We start from the raw sequence: 19,823 nt of genomic DNA, 5'->3' as shown, positions 1-19,823 counted from the left end.
TCTCCAGTGTTGGGAGACTCATTCAAGTGGAACAAAATCCTTCTGTATATTTATCAAAGACATAGTGATTAGAACCAAAAATCTCAAATTTGGACTCATCAGATCAAAGGACAATTTTCTACTAATCTAATGATCCATTCCTTCTGTTTCTTGAATGTTTAAATTTTAAAGCATTTATATAAATCGGCTGAATCTGAGGCTGGTAGTTCTTATAAACCTATCCTCTGCAGCAGAGGTAGCTCTCAGTCTTCCTACCTGGGATGTTCCTTGGATGATTATAGCATTTAATGGTTTTTGGAGCCTGCACTTGGACATACATTTAAAGTTCTTGAGATTTGTCAGATTGACACCATTTCTTAATGTAATGATAGTTTAGAAAAAGAGAAAATAAACAGTGTTTCTTTGCCATAAAATGGATTTATACAGTAGTTGTAGTAGCACTAATAGGACTATTGGCTCTTTACTCACCCTTTCCTCTGCACAAGACAACTGATGGCCACATCATGAAGGCATTAAGAAATGTCTCAAATGAACTCTTGAGGAGACACACCTGAGACCTGAAAACCTTTCCAGGGGTCTACCTCATGAATCTAATGAGAGAATGCCATAGATTTGCCAAAAGCTGGCATCAAAGCTACATGTAGCTACGGTACTTTGGGCAAACTAAAAGACAAAACATACTCTGGGTTGTTTAACACGTTTTTGTTTACTACATAATTATAGTATATCTTATATTATTTATAATATATAATATATATACGTGGTTTGGATGTCTTCAGTATTAATGTAGAAAAGAATAAAAATGAGGAAAAAAAACACTGAAGGTGTCCAAACTTTTGACTTGTTGCTTTTTTAAATTATTATTATTTAATTATTATTTTTTAGATTTTTTTTTCTATATTAAATAATACATTTTTGGAAAGTTTTCCAGAGCAACAAAACAGAAGAAAAATTATGCAAATTTAAGCCCCACCCCCTCTGCTAAACTGTTGTAACCTCAACATTTGCATACTGCAATCCGATTGGCTCTCCGATTTTGTTTTGTGATAACCTTTTAAAACAAATGACAAAAAAAAGAAATAAAATAGAGAGGAATAAAACCAGGGCAACCTGAAGAACCGGCATCTTTGCACGTCAGTATTTATTGTTGAATACATGTACATTCCAAACGGAGTGAATTTTCTGGGTAACTGAATGATGTTTGTTAGCAAAATGCATGAAGCTTTTTTTCCCCCGTCGTTATAATGTATTTATATCTATATACATGTCTGATTCTGTACATTGCTTAGTAGTAGGCCGTGTTTCTGTCGCCAGGTTCTACTGATAGATGTGAAGTACCTTCAGAGGTTATGAACATAAGCACTATCCTAACTCCACAGTACACGCAGCTACGGCGGGATGAACGCGTCACGCTAATGTTAACAAGTTCGGTACGTTTTTGTTAGTTTAAAAAAAACTAATTTCCACACATTATCCTGATTTGATGTTCTTAACAATTCTATCCATCCGACATGCACCTCGTCTGCGTTCGTTCGCCTTCGGTACAAAAGAAAACGACACAAGACGCCATCGAAGCGGTAATAAAAATGCGCCCGTTTGGTTGGAATGATAAAAACCGGAATATCGCTCTGATTTTAACGGCGTCTAATAAATAAATAAATACATTCTATGTGGATAGATAACGTAGTTTACAGTACGTACATTCCCTGAAATACATATATACACATGCTTGCTTGTAATATAGTTGAATATACATACGGTTTTTTTTTATTTTGCATATCTATTTAAATATTTACAGCATGAAATCAACAGACGCTAAAATTGAGGTTAAGCCCAAAAAAAGAAAAAATGTAGAATCCATGTAGAACACGTGTAACACATCTGTTGGGTTCCATATGTTCGGATTGAATAAAAAAAAAAAAAAAAAACGTAATTTCGAATACACGTCGAATAAAAATCTATTGGCACATAATACGTGCGCTGTAGAATACGCTCCTGTAAAGACGTACGCACGTTTTGGCTTTACCGTAGTTATGGTTTTCCAGTTATAATTCCAATTTTTTTTAATCTAGCTGATAAAAAGCGCCTCATGGGCGTATGTGCTGCTGTGGCAAAGTAACAATAGATAATAAAATAGTGGTTATTAGGGAAATAATAGCGCAATGGTAGCGATGTTAGAATGAGGTTAGGAGTTTGAATCCACCATGATCGTAACCCTGAACTGTTTCGCTGGGATAAATACGAGTTGTTAAAAGGGAAAGATCGTCAGAAGTTTGCATTGGGAGACGCCTCGTGAGCTCATGTATGTGGAAGAGGGCAGATAGCGCTTTTCCTCCAGCTGTGTTGTATAAACAGTTATTCTACCCTTTCTGGTGCTTTAACAGTTTTTTTATATGCATATATGAGTCTCAAAATATTGTCACGAGTTCCCTATAGACCTGCTATTATACAGTGTTCATCTGCAGTCTTTCCTTATGCTAGAAACAGTAATGTTGTGTCCAATAATTGAACTCAAATCACTGACAAAATTTTGTTTTTTGCCCTTAAAATGGTGCCTAATTTAATAAAACTGCCATTTTTAAAAACAATTGTGTTACCCTTGTGTACCCTAGTTACCCTTATTTTGATTAACAAAACGCCAAGTGAGGAAGACTGTCTCGGGGACTTAAATAACGATCCCCGGTCGTTTCCACAGGAGGCTACGCGAGCGGTGGACGCTATAAATAAATGTGAAAAGCGAGGACGCTTGAGGAGAAATGTAGTGCGATAATGGAATGTCTGAGGTATGAATAAAATGAGTTATATACAATGCTTTCAAGTAATCGCAGCCAACACTGTCGGCTTGAATTTTTTTTTTTTTTACTTTCCTTCTCGTCATTGTTTTTCCCCGCCCTCGTCATTTTTAAAAGCTCCTCGTAACCAAAGGATTCCTTCGAAAATCCATTGGGAGATCCATCGGAAGTCTTTTACACAATGACTTTCTTTTTATTTGTTCACCTTAGTAGTGGTTTTGCTCTCGGGGCTTCCTGCTCTGCCAGCGCTACAATACCCGGCCCCGCGTTTAACTCGTACCTCGCACATCCGAGTCGGCGGCGGCGGCGAGCCGAGGACGCTGAGAGGAGCATGGCTGTGACAGCCCTCGAATCGGGAGGGGGAGGAGCTTAACGAGCGCTGTATGGAGGAAGTGGTTCGTTGGTAGCGGGATACGGCCACGCCTCCTCGCTCTTGCATCAGCTGGGTGAGGTTGTCAAGGAGATCTGTATCACTAGTGCTGCTGGCGCGGATGCGGTAACGTCTGCGCCTAAATAAAAAAATAAAACATTTTATTACCATTTTATATATATATATATATATATATATATATATATATATATATATATATATATATATATATATATATATATATATTATACTGTTTTCGCTCAGAAGGAGAAATATTATCCTAGAATTGGGGTGATTTGAGCTAAAATTCGTATCAGGATATTTTCCACTGCCGAGACAATATCAATATTATATTGCGGAAAAATTTGGATTCACATTTTTGTTGACCTTACAGGACCTTTTTCAGACCAAAAGAATGAAATTTAAGACCTGTATCGTAACATCAAAAACACACACACTGTTAACAACTGGCATTAACCGGGCAATACATTTTTATTTATTTTTTATACCCATGTATCGCTAAACTTGTACTTCCCATAGCTGAAACGTCTGCGGAAAAACCCGAGAGAAATTCGAGCCAATAACCGAAAGCTGATTGGCTGTTGCATGTTGGTCTCTACAACCACAGAAACAAACAAAAACCTTCTAAAGCCCAGCAGAAACATTTCAATGTACATTAGAATAAGACCTGTTTACAATTATTTAAGACTTTTTCAAGACCTAAAATTTAGATTATTAAATGTTAGACTCTTTAGGACCCAGAGGAAACCCTGCCTTAGTTACATTACAGGCAAAATATTTATTTTAAACTTTTATATATGGCTGTGGATCTCGTATCTCGACTCCAGAGTTTGTATCAACTTTCAGAAACCTTCTTTCTCCACAGAAGACCTTGTCCTTCGCTAGACTTCCCCCAGACTCTTTCTGTGCTTCAGTCGCTTTTTCACGTCTCTGTACTTTACTCAAGTGTTTCTATTCGTGAAGGCTTTAACTCGAACTTCACTACATCAAGTCAAATTTCTTACTTTTTACTCGACTACATCAAATCAGTCCTTCCTTTTTATTAATGAGGATAAATGTTTCTGTTTTAAACTCGTTCTGATCGGCGCTTGGTGTATCTACTGATCTCCAACATACAGTTCAGCATCAGTTCAACATCAAGCAGAACATTTAGAGAGGAACAAATGATGAGGAAACTCCAGACACGAACTCGCCACAACACACGTGACCTCATTTACACGTTTTTTGGAAGTAGTTGAAAAGAAGGTTCATGATCATTGTAATAGAAATCAGTGTTTGAGTCATTAAATCATTCTATTAATAGATCAGTGTGCTGAGAGTCACATTCGAGTCTTTTCACATAAACTGAGGTGATTAATTAGAGTCTTGTGATAAAGATGATAACAGGAACATTATAGTTATAATAAATCAGTACTTTGGATACTTAAGTACATTTGAAGGCAAAAACATTTGTAATTTTACTCAAGTGAAAGTTTAAAGGGAAACATTTACGTTTACTGAAGTCACATTTTAAGTGGATCTACTTTAACTCAACTACACGCCTTGTGTACTTCATCCACCACTGAGGCACAGAACAGTTTGTTGGTCGATGAAACATTTTTTGGATACGTGCGCACACTAAAACTACCCCCTGTGTTATATGACACGTCACAATATATTCATAACTGATTTTACACATCGATAAATACAGTTGTATATAATGTGTATACATATTTCCAGCTGGCACAGTGAACCTGTTCCTTACCTGTTTTCGCCCCCTGGACGGAGAGGTGGTTTTCCTGGAGGTGGGCGTGGAATGAAGCGAGTGGAGAACTGGTCTGGAGCTATAGTTGGGCTTATAGGCCTCGGAATCTTGCTCCTGCCGGACACTGGGCTGGAGGACGAGGAGAGCGAGAGGAGATCATCTCCCTGGAAGTCGGATGCCCGAGAACCTCGATCAGAAGGGAAGGAGAATTTGTCACGCAGCAGGGCTGAGGGGAAGTGCTCGCAGGATAACGAGAGGGAGGGTGATAGTGGGGCGAAACTCCTCCTGGTTGGGGAGTCTGGGTCACGCACGGGAATGCGGCTGGCCCTCGGAGACAGTTCCCGCGGAGATGCTGGGGCCAGGGAGGCGGGGCCTGCGTCGACGGTGTCTCCGGTGGTCTCGCCCTGGTTCGGAGTTGTAGAAGGGCCAACGTCGGGACAACCAGAGTCACTCTCCACGTCTTTCTCGGTCAGTTTGATGAAGTTCAGAGGGTCGTTTACCGAGGCAGGAGGCTGGGAGGAAGATCTGGAAGGTGAATTCACTAGAGGATGGTTGGGTTCGTCTTCGGCAGCGAGGGTTGGAGAATCCTGAACTGGATCGGTTTCACCTTTTTGCTGGAGATGGATGGATTGCGGTAAAGTGCTGGATAACTTCACACAAGAGAGAGGGGGACAAATCATCTTTGGTGTACTGGAAAAAATATCCGTCTAAATGCAAGAAATAAACGCATGTTTAAGAAGATACACTCTAGAAACCAGTCGAATGATCTGCCAGTACGGTAAGAATTACACTTAGGAAGATTCCTCGAATGAGAAAACATGTTCAGGGTTTAGAAAAGAACACAATGTCTTGGAATAGACATTGAAACACTTATTCCAAGCAGTTTAGTCTAATTATCATCTAATAATGTCTGATGCTAATTAAGCTCAATTTGAGGGGTGACCTTTTGTCCTTTTTACAGGAAACAGCGCACTGACCTGCTCTAGCTGACTCCTGTTTATGTGAACCAGTGAAGCTGGAGGTACACCAGGCAGCCTCCTCAGCCCCGTGATCCCAGAAAGCCCTGCAAGACCTTGCAGTCCGGAAAGGCGTGTAAACGGAGGGCCGGTGTGGCAGAGGGTCGTGTGGAGTTCCCCGGAGCCGCTGAGGCCGCTGACTCGCTGGGGCAGGGGGTCAGACCAGGTGCGAGGCAGAGCCAGGGGGCTGGTGGAGCGCTCTTCCTCGTCGGGCTTTGAGCACGCCGATCCGCTACCTCCTTCCAGTTCCACCAGCACCCACTCCTGAGAGTCGCCCTCTTGTGGAACTGGGCTGAGGTTCACTGCTACATAACCGCTGCTGGCTGCTCCTTCTTCATCCTCCAGAGAGCCCTGTTCAGGGCGACACCCGGTCCTCTCCTGAGGTAGGACAGGTCGCTGTTTTCCTAAGCTGAAAATAATGAGAGAATTATTTGTGTATTTGTGTGGTGTAAATAAAAGTAAAAAAGTTCTGCTTTCTGATACATTCTCATATCCACTTACTAGGCTTCTAAAAAGCGCTCAATAGTAGGTTTGGGTTCAGGAGTCAGTCTCTTGTCCAGGCCCATGCTGTGGCTGTGACGCATCCTCCTCAACAGTGGAGCGACTCGGTCGATGAGTAAGGTCTCGGAGTGCACGCGCCTCGGAGAACCCTGCGCAGAGCCGCTGTTGGGGCTCTGATTGCCCTCTTTACTCCTCTCATCTTCACTGGCCACCTGGTGTAGAAACAATCACACTTTTATCTACAAAGAGATCAAGAAGTCTGCTTCGTATCTGACATCCTGTTCCGTACACATCCAACTCAGGGTCTGGCAACCCACCGCTCTGGAGCCGCATGTGGGCCTTCAGCCCCCCCTCCTGTGGCTCCCTGCAGCCTTGACAAAACGACATTGAATTTATTTTTATATTGATACAAACACTTGTAAGCTCTCGGAAGACTCCAAACTCAAAAACAGTTACCGTAATTTCCGGACTATTAAGCGCACCCTTATATAAGGCCACTGAATTTTACAAATATATTTATTTTTAACATAAAACCGAAAGACAGTGTCTGTTACACGGTGTAACGCGTGAAATATGTTGTGGCTCCTTTAAGAGCAGAGCGGCATTTTGGGAATAGCCTGCTGCATTCTCCCGGTATTACTGCGCGTGTGTGCGTGTGCGACTGAGGAATATGTCCTTATTATTTTCTGATGCTCATTTCTAAGTTTCTTTGACTAACCCTTAACGATGTTGCCAAAAAAAATACAAAAGCACGAGTTTTGGAAACTTGTCTGTGCTTATATGATTTCTGTTGAAACTGGAGTTAGCGAGCTCTCCCTTCACCCAGACTCAACGCGTTACAACGGCTTGTATCTAAACAGTAGCTGACCAAGAAAGTCATTGTTCACTGTCTTCCTCCTTCCTTTCACAACTATTTCTCTCTGGAGTTTATCTTTTGTCATCGTCATGGCCACCGTTGGAGGTTTTTCTCCGATGCCGTGCAGCTCAGAACACAGGTGAATTGCGTTTTTTCGTTTCCTTTCGGACATTTCATTGGTCTTATGTTATGGGGTTCAGTTTTTTGGAATTTGTTTGTGAAACCGGGAAAAACCCAGGAAAAATCCATAAATTAGCCGCTTCGCTGTTTAAGCCGCGGGGTTCAAAACGTGGAAAAAAAGTAGCGGCTTATAGTCCGAAAAATACGGTACTAGTTTTGCAGCAACTGCCACCTGTATCACACTAGTGCCACCCAGTGGTGCAATGAGCCAACTACTTTCCCAGGGATAAAAAGGTATAAATCACAAACAACCAAACACAATAAAAAAATCACAATAGTGCCACCTAGTGGTGCAACTTGCCAACTACTTTGCCAGGGACAAAAAGGTATAAATTGCGTGCATCCAAATACAAATGTAATCACACTAGTGCCACCAAGTGGTGCAGCTAGCCAACTACTTTGCCTGGGACAAAAAAGGTATAAATTGTGAACACCCAAATATAATAGAAATCACAGTAGTGCCACCTAGTGGTGCAACTAGCCAACTACCAACTACCAACCAACTACCTTATACCTATAATTAACCTTTATTCGTCCCACAGTGGGGAAATTTCTAGTTTTTTCGCATATCCCAACTCATCTGGAAGCTGGGGTCAGAGCGCAGGGTCAGCCATGGTACGGCGCCCCTGGAGCTGATAGGGTTAAGTGCCTTGCTCAAGGGCTCAACAGTGGTAGCTTGGCTGTGCTGGGGTTCGAACCGCTGACCTTGTGATCAGTAACCCAGAGCCTTAACCACTGGACTACCACTGCCCCTATCTGCATAAAAACAACAATCCGTGTTATGTTAGGGTTTTTTTTGTAAAGGTTGCAGACCCCTGATCGAAGGCATTTTGTTTTCTTTCTTACCTTTCTTATCTGTGGTTGCACAGGGTTGCGGTTGCGGTTTTGGCTTCGTTCCATTTCCTCCCATACGTCGGCTCCCTGAGCGTGCTGGGGTGGGATCGGCGGGCAATTGTCTGCTTCGCTGAGCCGCTCGCCCTGAAGGACATCCTCTGTGTTCTCACGCTGAAGATCACCCGGGATCGCAGAGGCATTGGCCATGCTGTAAAAACATTGAACAGTTAGATAACCAGGATCAGATCTGCTTTATCTGAAACTTGGCTTTGTAGTACACGTACCCCAGGTACGCCGGCGTTAGGCGAGTCAGCTGCTGGCCTGTGGCTGCCAGAGCAGCGACCGTGAGCGAGTCCTCGGAGTCGCTCCTCTCCCAGTCGTACGGATCGTTCTCCATAACGTTATACAACTTCATGCTGTTCTCCAACACGCACATCAGAAGCTGGAACACAACGCAGGGCGTTAGTTTCTCAATACGCTACACGTGACTCGCGCGTAACACATCAGCCTTTTGATACGAGACGTTTTATTTTTCTATACTATTCTACTTTAAGTTCCTTGTGATTTTTGTAGTTTCAATATTTGTATTTTATACTTTTGATCGTATTTATAAGATTCTATTTTCCTTAGTATTGCACAATCATAAAAAGCATCACTCTATATCTGACAAATAAAATGGATTTGATTTGATTTGAGGACCTGATAGTCGGGTTTCGTGTAGTAGTCAAGACCAGAGATGTGGTCGAGAAAAACGCTGAACTCAGCAGGAAGGTGTTTGAGCATAAGCCGATGGTCGTAGGTCTCCTTCAGGTTCCCAACTTGCTCCTGAACGAGGAAGAAGAAAAACAGGATGACACATTTATATAATTACAACAATAAACTTGAAATAAAAAAAAAAAAAAGTACTAAAAATAACCATAGCGTCAATAAAAAAAAAACACGAATCCCTGCCATGTAGAGTTTAAACGTCGATGAAACGTCACGTACTTTGTCCTTGACTTTCCTCCAGGGAAGCTGACCCACCATAAACTCCACCAGCATGTAAAAGAGAGACCACAGGTCGTCGTGCCGACCCATTTCCTGCATGAAGAAATAAGACGGGACGTGAAAGCTGACTGCAGCAGGAGGGACTCGGTGCATTGCTTTGGGCCATTTCCGATCTACCCGTTTATATAACATACAGCAATGCCATTTGAAGATTATATTTTTATGTCACAAACATAGTTATATACAGAATACAACTTGCAGTAAAACGTAAACCTGATCGGCCGTTGGGAAAATGTGCATTAGATCAAAGTGACTATAAATAAAGAAAAGAAAATATGAGAGAATATATTAAAGGATAAAGTTAAAAATAGTGCAAGTATATTCAGACGTGTATAAATACAAAACCATTCAATATATAATAAAAAGGTTTACGAGGTAGAATCAAAAAGTTTTGCTCTGTTTACACGAAAGTACTTTATTTATTTCCGTTTACACATTGTCACCTTGAAAAACGGTCCCAACATCGCCCCCTGCATTTCCGCCACTGCACCTGAAAATCTGCTATTCAAACAACTTTTGCGATTCACTCCGGATCTCCGCAACTATGTGTTAAAAAAAGGCGACCTTTTAGCTGGATCTTTATCTTTAGGATGAGGGTGAAGTCCACAGTAGCCGAACCCGGAGAATAGGGTGGGTGTGGAAGTGAGATCCTGTGGTTCGTTCTCCAACGTTCATCATACACAAGTAGCTGAAAGGTTTAGACATTTCCGAGGGGTTGAGCTCGATGAAGGTCTTCCTGATCACTCGTCGTCTTCCAGTGATGTTCTTCCATTCTTGATGCTCGGAACACCTCGAACGACTCGTTACAGCGTCGCCGTAAGTCAAGTTTCACGCAGAATTGTCACGTTTTGCTCTTTGTTCTACCTCGCTGTCCGTGATGAAATCGCACACGTGGTAACGCACGCGGTCACGATAGTACCGGTTACGGCAGTGGATTTGAAACTTTTTGATACCACCTCGTTTAGGTGTACATCAGGAAGTGAAATAACTCCAGGATATGAATCCCTGTGTGGGAATAATCCTGGGAATTACATACCTTGTTCTTGTGAGCGTTAATTGAGGCGTAGCGCACAGTTCCCCGAAATCCGGCCACTGGACGAGGCTTAAGAAAAAAAAAACATTTTATAAATATATATAAGAATATATACAAAATATTAATTAGATACACTACATGAAAAAAAATTATGAGGACACCTCTTTTCCAGCCATATGTGGTTCTTTGTAAACTGTTACCACAAACTTGGAGGCACACAATTGTGTAGGACGTCTTTGGATGCGGTGAATGAAATTTGACCTTCACTTAAACTATGAGATCCAAAGCTGTTCCAGCTGTTCATGGGTTGGAAGATGTGGAAGATCTCCTGCTATAAAACTCTTGAACACCTTTGGGATGAATGTGAATGTTGACTGCACCCGAGGCCTCCTCACCTCCTCACTACTTTTTAACACCCTTGTGGCTGGATGAATCTCCACAAATCTCCACAAAAACGGGAACTAAGTGTGGAAAAGGATGTTCAAAAAAAGCACATATGGAGGAGAGGTGTCCACAAACTTTTGTGTTTTAAACTTTAATGTTACTTTTATGGAACATTACGGTGACCATCCTGAAGTGGATTCACAAATAAATAAAGATTATGAATTTGTAGTAGCACTACTGTCCGACTTCTGACCAATCAGAATTGAGAATTCGGCAGCACTGTGATAAAACCGTGTTCGCTTACCGGACGGACTTCTTGACAGGAGTTTGTAAACTGACGCCAAACCGAAGTCGAGCATGTAGCAGGTTCGGCAAGTACTCATCAGTCGGCCCATGGCGAAGTTGGACTGGAAGAAAAAAATGTTATATCTACGTTTACACACCGTCAAAGCATAATATTCCCCAGGCACAGGGGCAAAACACCAAAGTGAGTGATAAAAAAAAAATGCTCCCGTTATGTTAAAATCCGAAATCTGGCTGTATTTTGGCTTTTATGAAAGTGGTTTTATTGTCGAAGCTTGACCATATTTCACCCAATAATTCACAATAATGTTTATACCTTTGTTGACATTTCAATTTTATATATTTTTAATTGATAAAAAAAACGTAATCAGTGCAGCAATATAAAAAAAAGAGGCCGCAACACACCGTGATATCGAATAAAAATCGAATCGTTGCCGTGATTAATCGTAATTCACGCCCCTGGTCTTCACTGTGGATTAATACTGGCACTGAAACTGGTATATAAAGTCAGTCACACGTCGTTCCTCACCGGTTTGATGTCTCTGTGCAGGAAGCCCACCGAGTGGATGCTCTCGATAGCCTCCAGAATCTGCCTGCCAAGCCTGAGAGTGGTGGACACGGAGAACGTCCCGTGGCTCATAGTGCGCCGAAGGTCGGCCAAGTTCCTTCCCTGCAGTCACATAAGTCAAGTGGTTATTAGAGTCATCAATCCTACAAACAACATGGGCTATTTTCCATTCTCACAAAGTTACATCACGGTTACGATCTAACCGTTTCCATCTATGGACATTTAAGCACCAATCACCGAACTACACCCCAACAATTATAATAACTTTCACTCTTCTGGGAAGATGTTCCACTAGATTTTGTGCAGGATTTCCTGAGATTCTTTGAGCCACGATGTTCTATAAATCTATAGCAGGAGATCTTCCACAGCTTCCTACTCATGTAAAGTATTTCTCCATGGAGCTGGCGTAAATGCTGGAACAGGTTTGGGACTCAAGTGATTGGAAAATGTCATGCTACCATATCCAAATACGTCCTACACAATCGCTGTGGTTTAAATTTTTGTATGAGAACTGCATATGGCTGGAAAAGTCAGTTGTCCCAATAATTTTGTCCCTATAGTGTGTCTTTCTAAATAGAATATATATTAATAGGATTTTTATTTGGTTAAAATGTGTGATCTTTTTTATCATCCTTCCTAAATGGTCAGTTAACACTGTGATTTATTAAATATATTTTTTGGTCATACTTTAAATAAATGTCAGAAGGTAACACACCTGAAGCTCCATCACAACATAGTTGAATCGATCGTTACGTCCGCAACCGACGAAGCGGCACACGTGGTCCTTACCTGTGTACAAAAAAAGGCTTTAAAACCTGCTCCTAGCTGATATGATTTCAGGAACCACAGAAACTCTTTGTGTTCATTCCTTCCTTTATTATACTGATCACATCTAGTGTTTGTGGATGATATTGTGATTTGTGGTGAGAGTGGGGAGCAGGTGGAGAAGATCCTGGAGAGGTGGGGGTACGTGCTGGAGAGAAGGGGAATGAAAGTCAGTAGGAGTAAGACAGAGTACATGTGTGTGAATGAGAGGGAGGGCAGAGGAGTGGTGCGGTTGCAGGGAGAAGAGGTGAGAGTGAAAGGGAAAGTTTATAGGACTGTGGTGAGACCTGAGATGTTGTATGGTTTAGAGACAGTGGCATTGAGTAAAAGACAGGAGGTGGAGCTGGAGGTAGCAGAACTGAAGATGTTGAGATGTTCTTTGGGAGTGACGAGGATGGACAGGATTAGAAATGAGTTTATCAGAGGGACAGCGCATGTAGGACGTTTTGGAGACAAGGTGAGGGAGGTGAGATTGAGATGGTTTAGACATGTGCAGAGGAGGGACATGGGGTATATCAGTAGGACAAAAGAGGAGGTTTATGGATGTGGTGAAGGAAGACATGCAGGTAGTTGGTTTGAAAGAGGCAGATGTAAAGGAAAGAGGGGTATGGAGACAGATGATCCGCTGTGGCGCCCCCTAATGGGAGCAGCCAAAAGAAGACTTGACGGACTTGACGCTCTTACCCTGGAGCCTCTTCAGAACAGCCACCTCCATCTTTAAGACCTGTTTGGGTTGCTGAGCTGACTCCACTTTGAGAGCCACGTTGCACTGGTTCAGCTGGTCCAGGACTTCGTAGATCTCTCCGAAGCCTCCGCCACCAATTTTCTTAATCTGCACAAAAAGGAGACTTTTTGGAGCTGGTTGCTTCCTGAACCCCCCATAATACAAGGTTGGATGGAAATTGTAAAGCGACATCTATACAATGCAAAATGATCACTTTCTCTTCAGATAAATGTGTTGGGTAAATTCTGGTCTAAGTGGGTTGAATATGTAGAAGTATAGAACCAATGTCCTTTACATTTTGAATGGAAACTGCACACTTCTCCTCTATTACATGTTGGATATGAGTGTGCTTTTTCCTGCAGCCTCCACTTTATTCTGAGAACCTACAATTAACAACTTTTATGAAGGAGTTGAATTATAAAGCAGAAATCGGACCTCCTCCAAGCAATTATTAATTTTTTTGCTAGTCTGTTTTATATTATGTACTTCTCTCTATGCTACACGAGCCGCCAGTGATCAAAGCACCAGAGAACAATTTACTTGTATCGTATGCTCGTAACATAAAGTCTGCATGAAAGCGACAGCAACCGCGAAACGTCTCTCTCGAATCCCACATCCTTTCTCGTTCAGAGAATCGGCTTCGATCGAGTTTGGTCTGTAGATTACTCTGAGCTCGGCTTTAGTGTAAAAAATTAGGCGAGCGTGGTTTATTTATGCGTATATGCCTAAATTAATTGGACAGGCTTTATACAAAGGCACCAGATCATAAATAAAACGCTCTTTGGCAGCGTCTGGGTTTCGAGCTTCTGATGACGGTGCAGATTTGAACACCTGCAGTGAGCTGCGTGCGATAAACAGCTTACGGGCGTGGCGTGTTCGGTGTTCTTTATGTTTAATATTAAACTGAACAGAAACAAAATTAACGATTTAGCCTATCATTTCAAATGAGAAATCGAATAAAAGTGCCGTAGACAAAAACACTGGCATGATAAAGTCTCTTTTTCAGCTTCTAAAATCAATGTGGTAAATCCTGATGTCATACATATATATATATATATATATATATATATATATATATATATATATATATATATATATATATATATATATATATATATATATATATATAGGGGTTTAACAGTACACATGTACACCGAATGTGATGGAACGTGGTTGAAGTTTCCTCAGCGGATCACAAGTTTGTTTTGTCTCAATTAATCCATATCGCTAGGGTTAGCCGCTAACCAGGAAGTGGCTCATGGTTAGAGTGTTATGTCCAGTTTCTCTTAAAGGAGAAAATTCAGACACTTTAATATATCCAGGGAGTGAATAAATGAAGAATTGAAGGAATAAAGATGTTTGTTAAGGTCTGATTAAATAAGTAAAACAGTTAAGTAGATCATATCTTTAGAAGATTTTATGTGAAACATACACACACACACACACACACACACACACACACACACACGACTGCATTCACTAAATGGGATCTAATAAATGTAAACTATTTAATTACATTTTTTTATTTATTTAATTTTATTTTAGTTTAATTTGTGCTACTGTAATAAAAATAATAAAAGCGTATTGCATTATTAATTTTATTTTTTATAAAATATTATTTTATATATTATTGAATTTAATAAAAACAACAAGCAAATTTGTTTCGCATTTCTTCCCCCTGCACTGAAATGTATCGAACCGTGATTTAACAACTGAGAAACGTACGAAATATTTTATATATATATATATACACACACATATACATATAATTAATTAATTGCATTATTTTATATTTTGTAGCACAAAAGCACCTTTGAAGGCACTGATTACGGTAAAATATCTTCTGTGATTCTGAATTACGTGGTATCAAAACGTTTCGTTTCGAGACTAGTTTTGAATCACACCAACAGATGGCAGCACAAGGCTGCACGCACAGTCACAGAGTGCACACGACCATCATAAGTAAGTACCAACAGACATCGTCCTGTGTACATCTGGAACTGGTGATATTCTGACCACGTGCGTTACCACGTCTGCGTTTTTATCATAGACGGCAAGTTAGAACACCCGGTCACTGAGTTCTCATCGCACTTCCGCACAACCCAACTCGCCAGATTCGGCTCTTTGCCGTCTTCGCACTCTTCTCGAAGATGAAGATGTAGCTCAAAGGTCTCCGTTTTGACATCATTGTGGAGTTCATTTAGACACCGACAGATGGTGCGACTTGAAACTCTTCTACCTTGAGCTTAAGAGTCCCCTTGGATCTGTTTTTTGAGGTTGTTCTTTTTAACCATTCGAACAATCGGTTTGTTCAACTGCAGAATAAATTTGCTCTTGCAACCTCTGTCCCATGGGCCTTAAACATCTTTATAAAAATGTTCACTGGAAGCTCAATAGAAACGATCTTCTAACCTTTCATTTTTCGTCTCATCAAAAACGATGAGGGTAGGTGTGAAGGGGAGGGGAGGACGTGTTGTTTCAGGCGGGAAACTCACGTGTCAGGAGAGGTTGGTTGACAGAGTGTCAAAATAACAGATGTGGTAACGCACGTGGTTAGAATAGCACCAGTTGCACAGCTCCTGATGTACACAGGACGACGGCACACTGACTTATAAGGGTCGGTGCTCCCTGTGACTGTGAGCGCAGCCTTGTGCTGCCATCTGTTGCAGTGTTACAAAACTAATCTTAAAGTTGTTGTTTTTTATATATACCACCTTGTGAAACTTATTAAGATAAAATCTCTTTGAAAGGAGAGACCTGGCCAAGAAACCACGAGAAAAATTTGGTCTTTCAAATGTGTACTAATAATTTTGTCCAAATTTTTGTGAAGGAAATAAAAAAAATTAAAAAAAAATGAACAAAAAATAGAAATCCAATGCAACTAAAAACAAATGTAAAGATAATTTCTGAACAATTCTGAGTGCAAATTGCATCTGGTGATACTAAGAAATTAGCAGCATCTGTATTTTTCAAAAATGTCTGATTTCCAGAGACAGTCCTTATGGCCAATTTGTATACAATAAATCTGTCCAAACAATTTTTTGAAGGTTGGAAGTCTGTAGATGTTACTCACCACCCTCCAGCGGTCCCGGACCATGTTCCCCACCGACAGAATATCGGCCTGCTCCGCTGTTCCACTCATCTTAGTGCTCACGCAAGGACTGAGCACAACCGGAGATGATCAGCATCCGGCATCAGTGATTCAGGCTTCTCACTGGAATCGATGAACACAAAGATGAGCTTGGATCATTCCAGGATCACGCTGGTGGAAAAGAAGCTTTAATGAAACTTCACGCTGAAGGCTGATGGCCCTATTAATACTTCGTCCCTTTCAAAAAGCCAAATGTAGGACCTCTTTAAGGACACTGGCCTTATTTTTAGTCCCAAGATTAACACAGGGGCACAAAAAGAAGCTGCTGAAGCCAAACGGAGACATGGAGATTAGACGTGAGCTAGAATAAAAACCATTTCCTACGACATTAGATTGGATAGTAATTAACTGTTTTGGTTCAAACTTAAAAAAAAAAATCCAAAAATCTATGCTTGTTTTACAAAAAAACTTACGGAAAGCCTGATTTCCTTCGTACTCACTCATACTCTCCTGAGAGACTCATCTGCATAAAGCCACGCCCACTAAACTCCTCAAGAGTGTGGGTGTGATTCATGTATACTGAAGCACTATTGATTTTTCTGATGCGATATGAAACGCTAAAATCAAATTTTTTTTTTTTTATATTTTTCATTTTTATTTTAAAATGTGCAAAAATAAATTAAAATAAATTACAAATATTTAAAATATTTAAATAATAATAATAAACAAAAACTAAATAAATATATATGTCAACATTTTATAAGTATTTGGAGAAGCTGACGAATGAGGAAAATGAGAGAGGGAAAAATGACACCCTTTGCGCAAATTTCCTGGCAACCCAGAAATAAATACCCCCAGATCACTAATTGCCTCAAAATATCACCCTGACTGCTAATTACTTCAGAACAAACTCACTCTAAAACACCATTCTGACTGCTAACTACCCCTAACAATAAAACCCATGTGGACTATAATGTTCAAACCCAAACAAAAGTACCCACTGAATACTAAATGCCCCAGCATACACCTCTGAGTTTCCCCCCAACAGAAATAAAAATACCACCCTTTCTACTTCCCCACAACCCAAAAATAAAAAAAACCCAAGATATTTAACAGCCCCAAATCCAAATCACCCTGAATGTTAATTGCCCCAAATAAATCTTATGACCCCCCATAATCAAACCAAAAACCCCTCTGACCAACTCTAACTGCCCCCAAAATGCCCAAATAAGGTGATCACCCTTTACTGTTAACTTGACCAAAACAGAGAAATAAATACCCCCCTGGCGTCTCCACTGACCCCAAGAACCCAAATCACTGCAACACAACAATCCACTCATACTGTGGCTCCAAAAGTATTGGGACACCCACTTTCTCCAGCCATATATAGTTCTTCCCACAATCTTGGAGGCACACAATTGTACAGAAGATCTCTGGATGTGGCCCAATCCTGCTCCAAGCATGTCAATGACCCTGTGCACAAAGCCAGCTCCATGAAGATATGGTGTACATGAGTTGAAATGGAAGATCTCTTGAACCTCTCTGAAGACCTTGTAACGCAGATTGCACTTCTAACCTGACTTACATGAAGATCCGTATAGTCTAGAAGAACATTAAGAGGAACATCTTCCAAGTGGAATGGAGGTTATAACTATGAGACCAAATAGGCACTGTGTGGAATGGAATCATGGAAGAAGCATGAATGTTCTGGTCCAGGTGTCCATGCAGACACCCAGAACCTGATGTTCACCATGAAGGCTGCAGAAGATGATCCAGGTGAAGCGCTGATCCATTCTTATACCTTATACCAGAATGTCTACGGATCTGAAAGGTCACACAGTCGCAGGCTAAAACCCCAGAGCTGGTAGCTAATACACATGCGAGTGTTTACAATACTCACAGCTAGTTCCGCTTCAGCTACCTAGCTAGCTCACTTACCTCCTTCCGGTCGGATGCGCGTAACCTTGGCAACCATTCCCGGCTAATTACTGTACATCCCGACTATAATAAACGGGAAGCTAGCTCCCAATCACGTTGTACTAGCATGCTAGTCATACACATTTTTCCCATTTGTTTAATATAAATTCACATTTTCCTTTCCTTAGATATGATTTAGATCCTCGACATCATTTTTAACCTCAAACATGATATTTACTTTTGATATCAATTCATATTCAGCGAACACTGTGTATAAAAGAAAATAATAAAACCTATTTGTGTTCTTAGCCACGCCTACATTCCGATCCGAGCCCCTCGATTGGCCGTGAGGTTGGCAACACGAGACGCGCGCCAATCGGAACGCGGACGACGCGAGCGACCGGCCAATCAGCATGCAAAGTAGGCGGGACTTAAAGCGGTATGGGAGCTACCTTCGTGGTGGTGCCGCTGCGGCAGTCCAGGAGCCGCTCGGAAACAGCGCGATGGCGGGTCCAGGCACTGCACAGGCGCCATGTTAGACTTATTACCGTGCAAAACTAAACAATAATAACAAAATAATAACAATAAACTCTATAGAACGAAGAAAAACACGTAGCAGCGCTTTCACAGCCCGCTTATGTCTCCCACAGTGGCGCTCGCGCTGCCCCTCTGCTGATGTTGCTGCTGCTGCTGCTGAGGATGATGAGGATTCCAGGCTGTGACGTCACAAAATTATTCCTGCATAAAACATTCATCTTATTATGTCATCACTTATAGTAAAGGATATTATAATAAGGTGAATATTTAACATCTATTTACCTACACATTTCACTGAGCTCATTTCGATTTTATTTAGATTTATTCAATTATTCATCATTAAATTATTTAGAATGTAATAATTCGAACTTATAAATTAATACATTATTGCAAATGATGCTACGTAAAAAAAGTGCAAAGTGGCAATTCAAAAAAGAAAGAAAAGAAGAAGAAATTAAATGTGCACAATTGTCAGTGTGTGTGTGAGTGTGTGTGTGTGTGACAGTGAATAATGGGATATGTATATAAATTGCTATTTTCATCTGTAACAGAGAGGTGTGTCATTGTACAGTGAATTCCTGAATCGTTCTTTGTGACGACGAATGGACATTGTCTCAAAGCAGCTTCACACATACAAAGTGGTAATTCTTCTTCTTCTTTTGGCTGCTCCGGTAATAAGGGTGTATAATAGAATGTGTAAGTTTATTCCCTATAAATCTGTTCACTCTAATTGTTTATCCCTGATGATTAAGCCAGTGTGACTGTGGCAAAGAAAAACTCCCTGAGATGGTATGAGGAAGAAACTTTGGGAGGAACCAGACTCAAAAGGAAACCTATCTTCATTTGAGTGGCAGTTCCATTGTTGAGGTGTGAAGTCATACATAATTAGAAAACACACAATTATGCACATATTAAAAAACATCTTGTACCTGGAAAAATGCATCCGGTTCAAGTTGTAAAAAATGGTCCCTGGGGTCCAATTCTCTCCCCTGAATTGAAGGTGGTTACAAACATTTTTGAGATTAGTTCCTTAACACGCCAACAGATGGCAGCACACGCCTGCACGCACAGTCACAGGAA

The 19,823-nt window shown here is 41.0% G+C and overlaps 1 protein-coding gene across 1 annotated transcript; it reads right to left on the bottom strand.

Moving 5' to 3' along the window:
- Positions 1-1,124: 1,124 nt before the first annotated feature.
- ttbk2b (tau tubulin kinase 2b) lies at positions 1,125-18,522 on the bottom strand. Its single transcript, XM_046836563.1, is given in 16 exon segments — positions 1,125-3,301; positions 4,928-5,577; positions 5,905-6,352; positions 6,445-6,656; positions 8,327-8,522; positions 8,599-8,756; positions 9,014-9,139; positions 9,302-9,394; positions 10,398-10,463; positions 11,083-11,119; positions 11,121-11,185; positions 11,611-11,751; positions 12,365-12,438; positions 13,159-13,306; positions 16,272-16,460; positions 18,228-18,522. Coding segments are annotated over 15 exon segments (2,799 nt in total). The 5' UTR covers positions 16,341-16,460; positions 18,228-18,522; the 3' UTR covers positions 1,125-2,985.
- Positions 18,523-19,823: the final 1,301 nt, after the last annotated feature.

The sequence above is a fragment of the Silurus meridionalis genome, chromosome 23 (genome assembly GCF_014805685.1).
Source record: "Silurus meridionalis isolate SWU-2019-XX chromosome 23, ASM1480568v1, whole genome shotgun sequence".
NCBI lineage: Eukaryota > Metazoa > Chordata > Actinopteri > Siluriformes > Siluridae > Silurus > Silurus meridionalis.
Note: the sequence above shows the minus strand (reverse complement) of the source record. Positions and strands in the feature narration are given on the sequence as shown.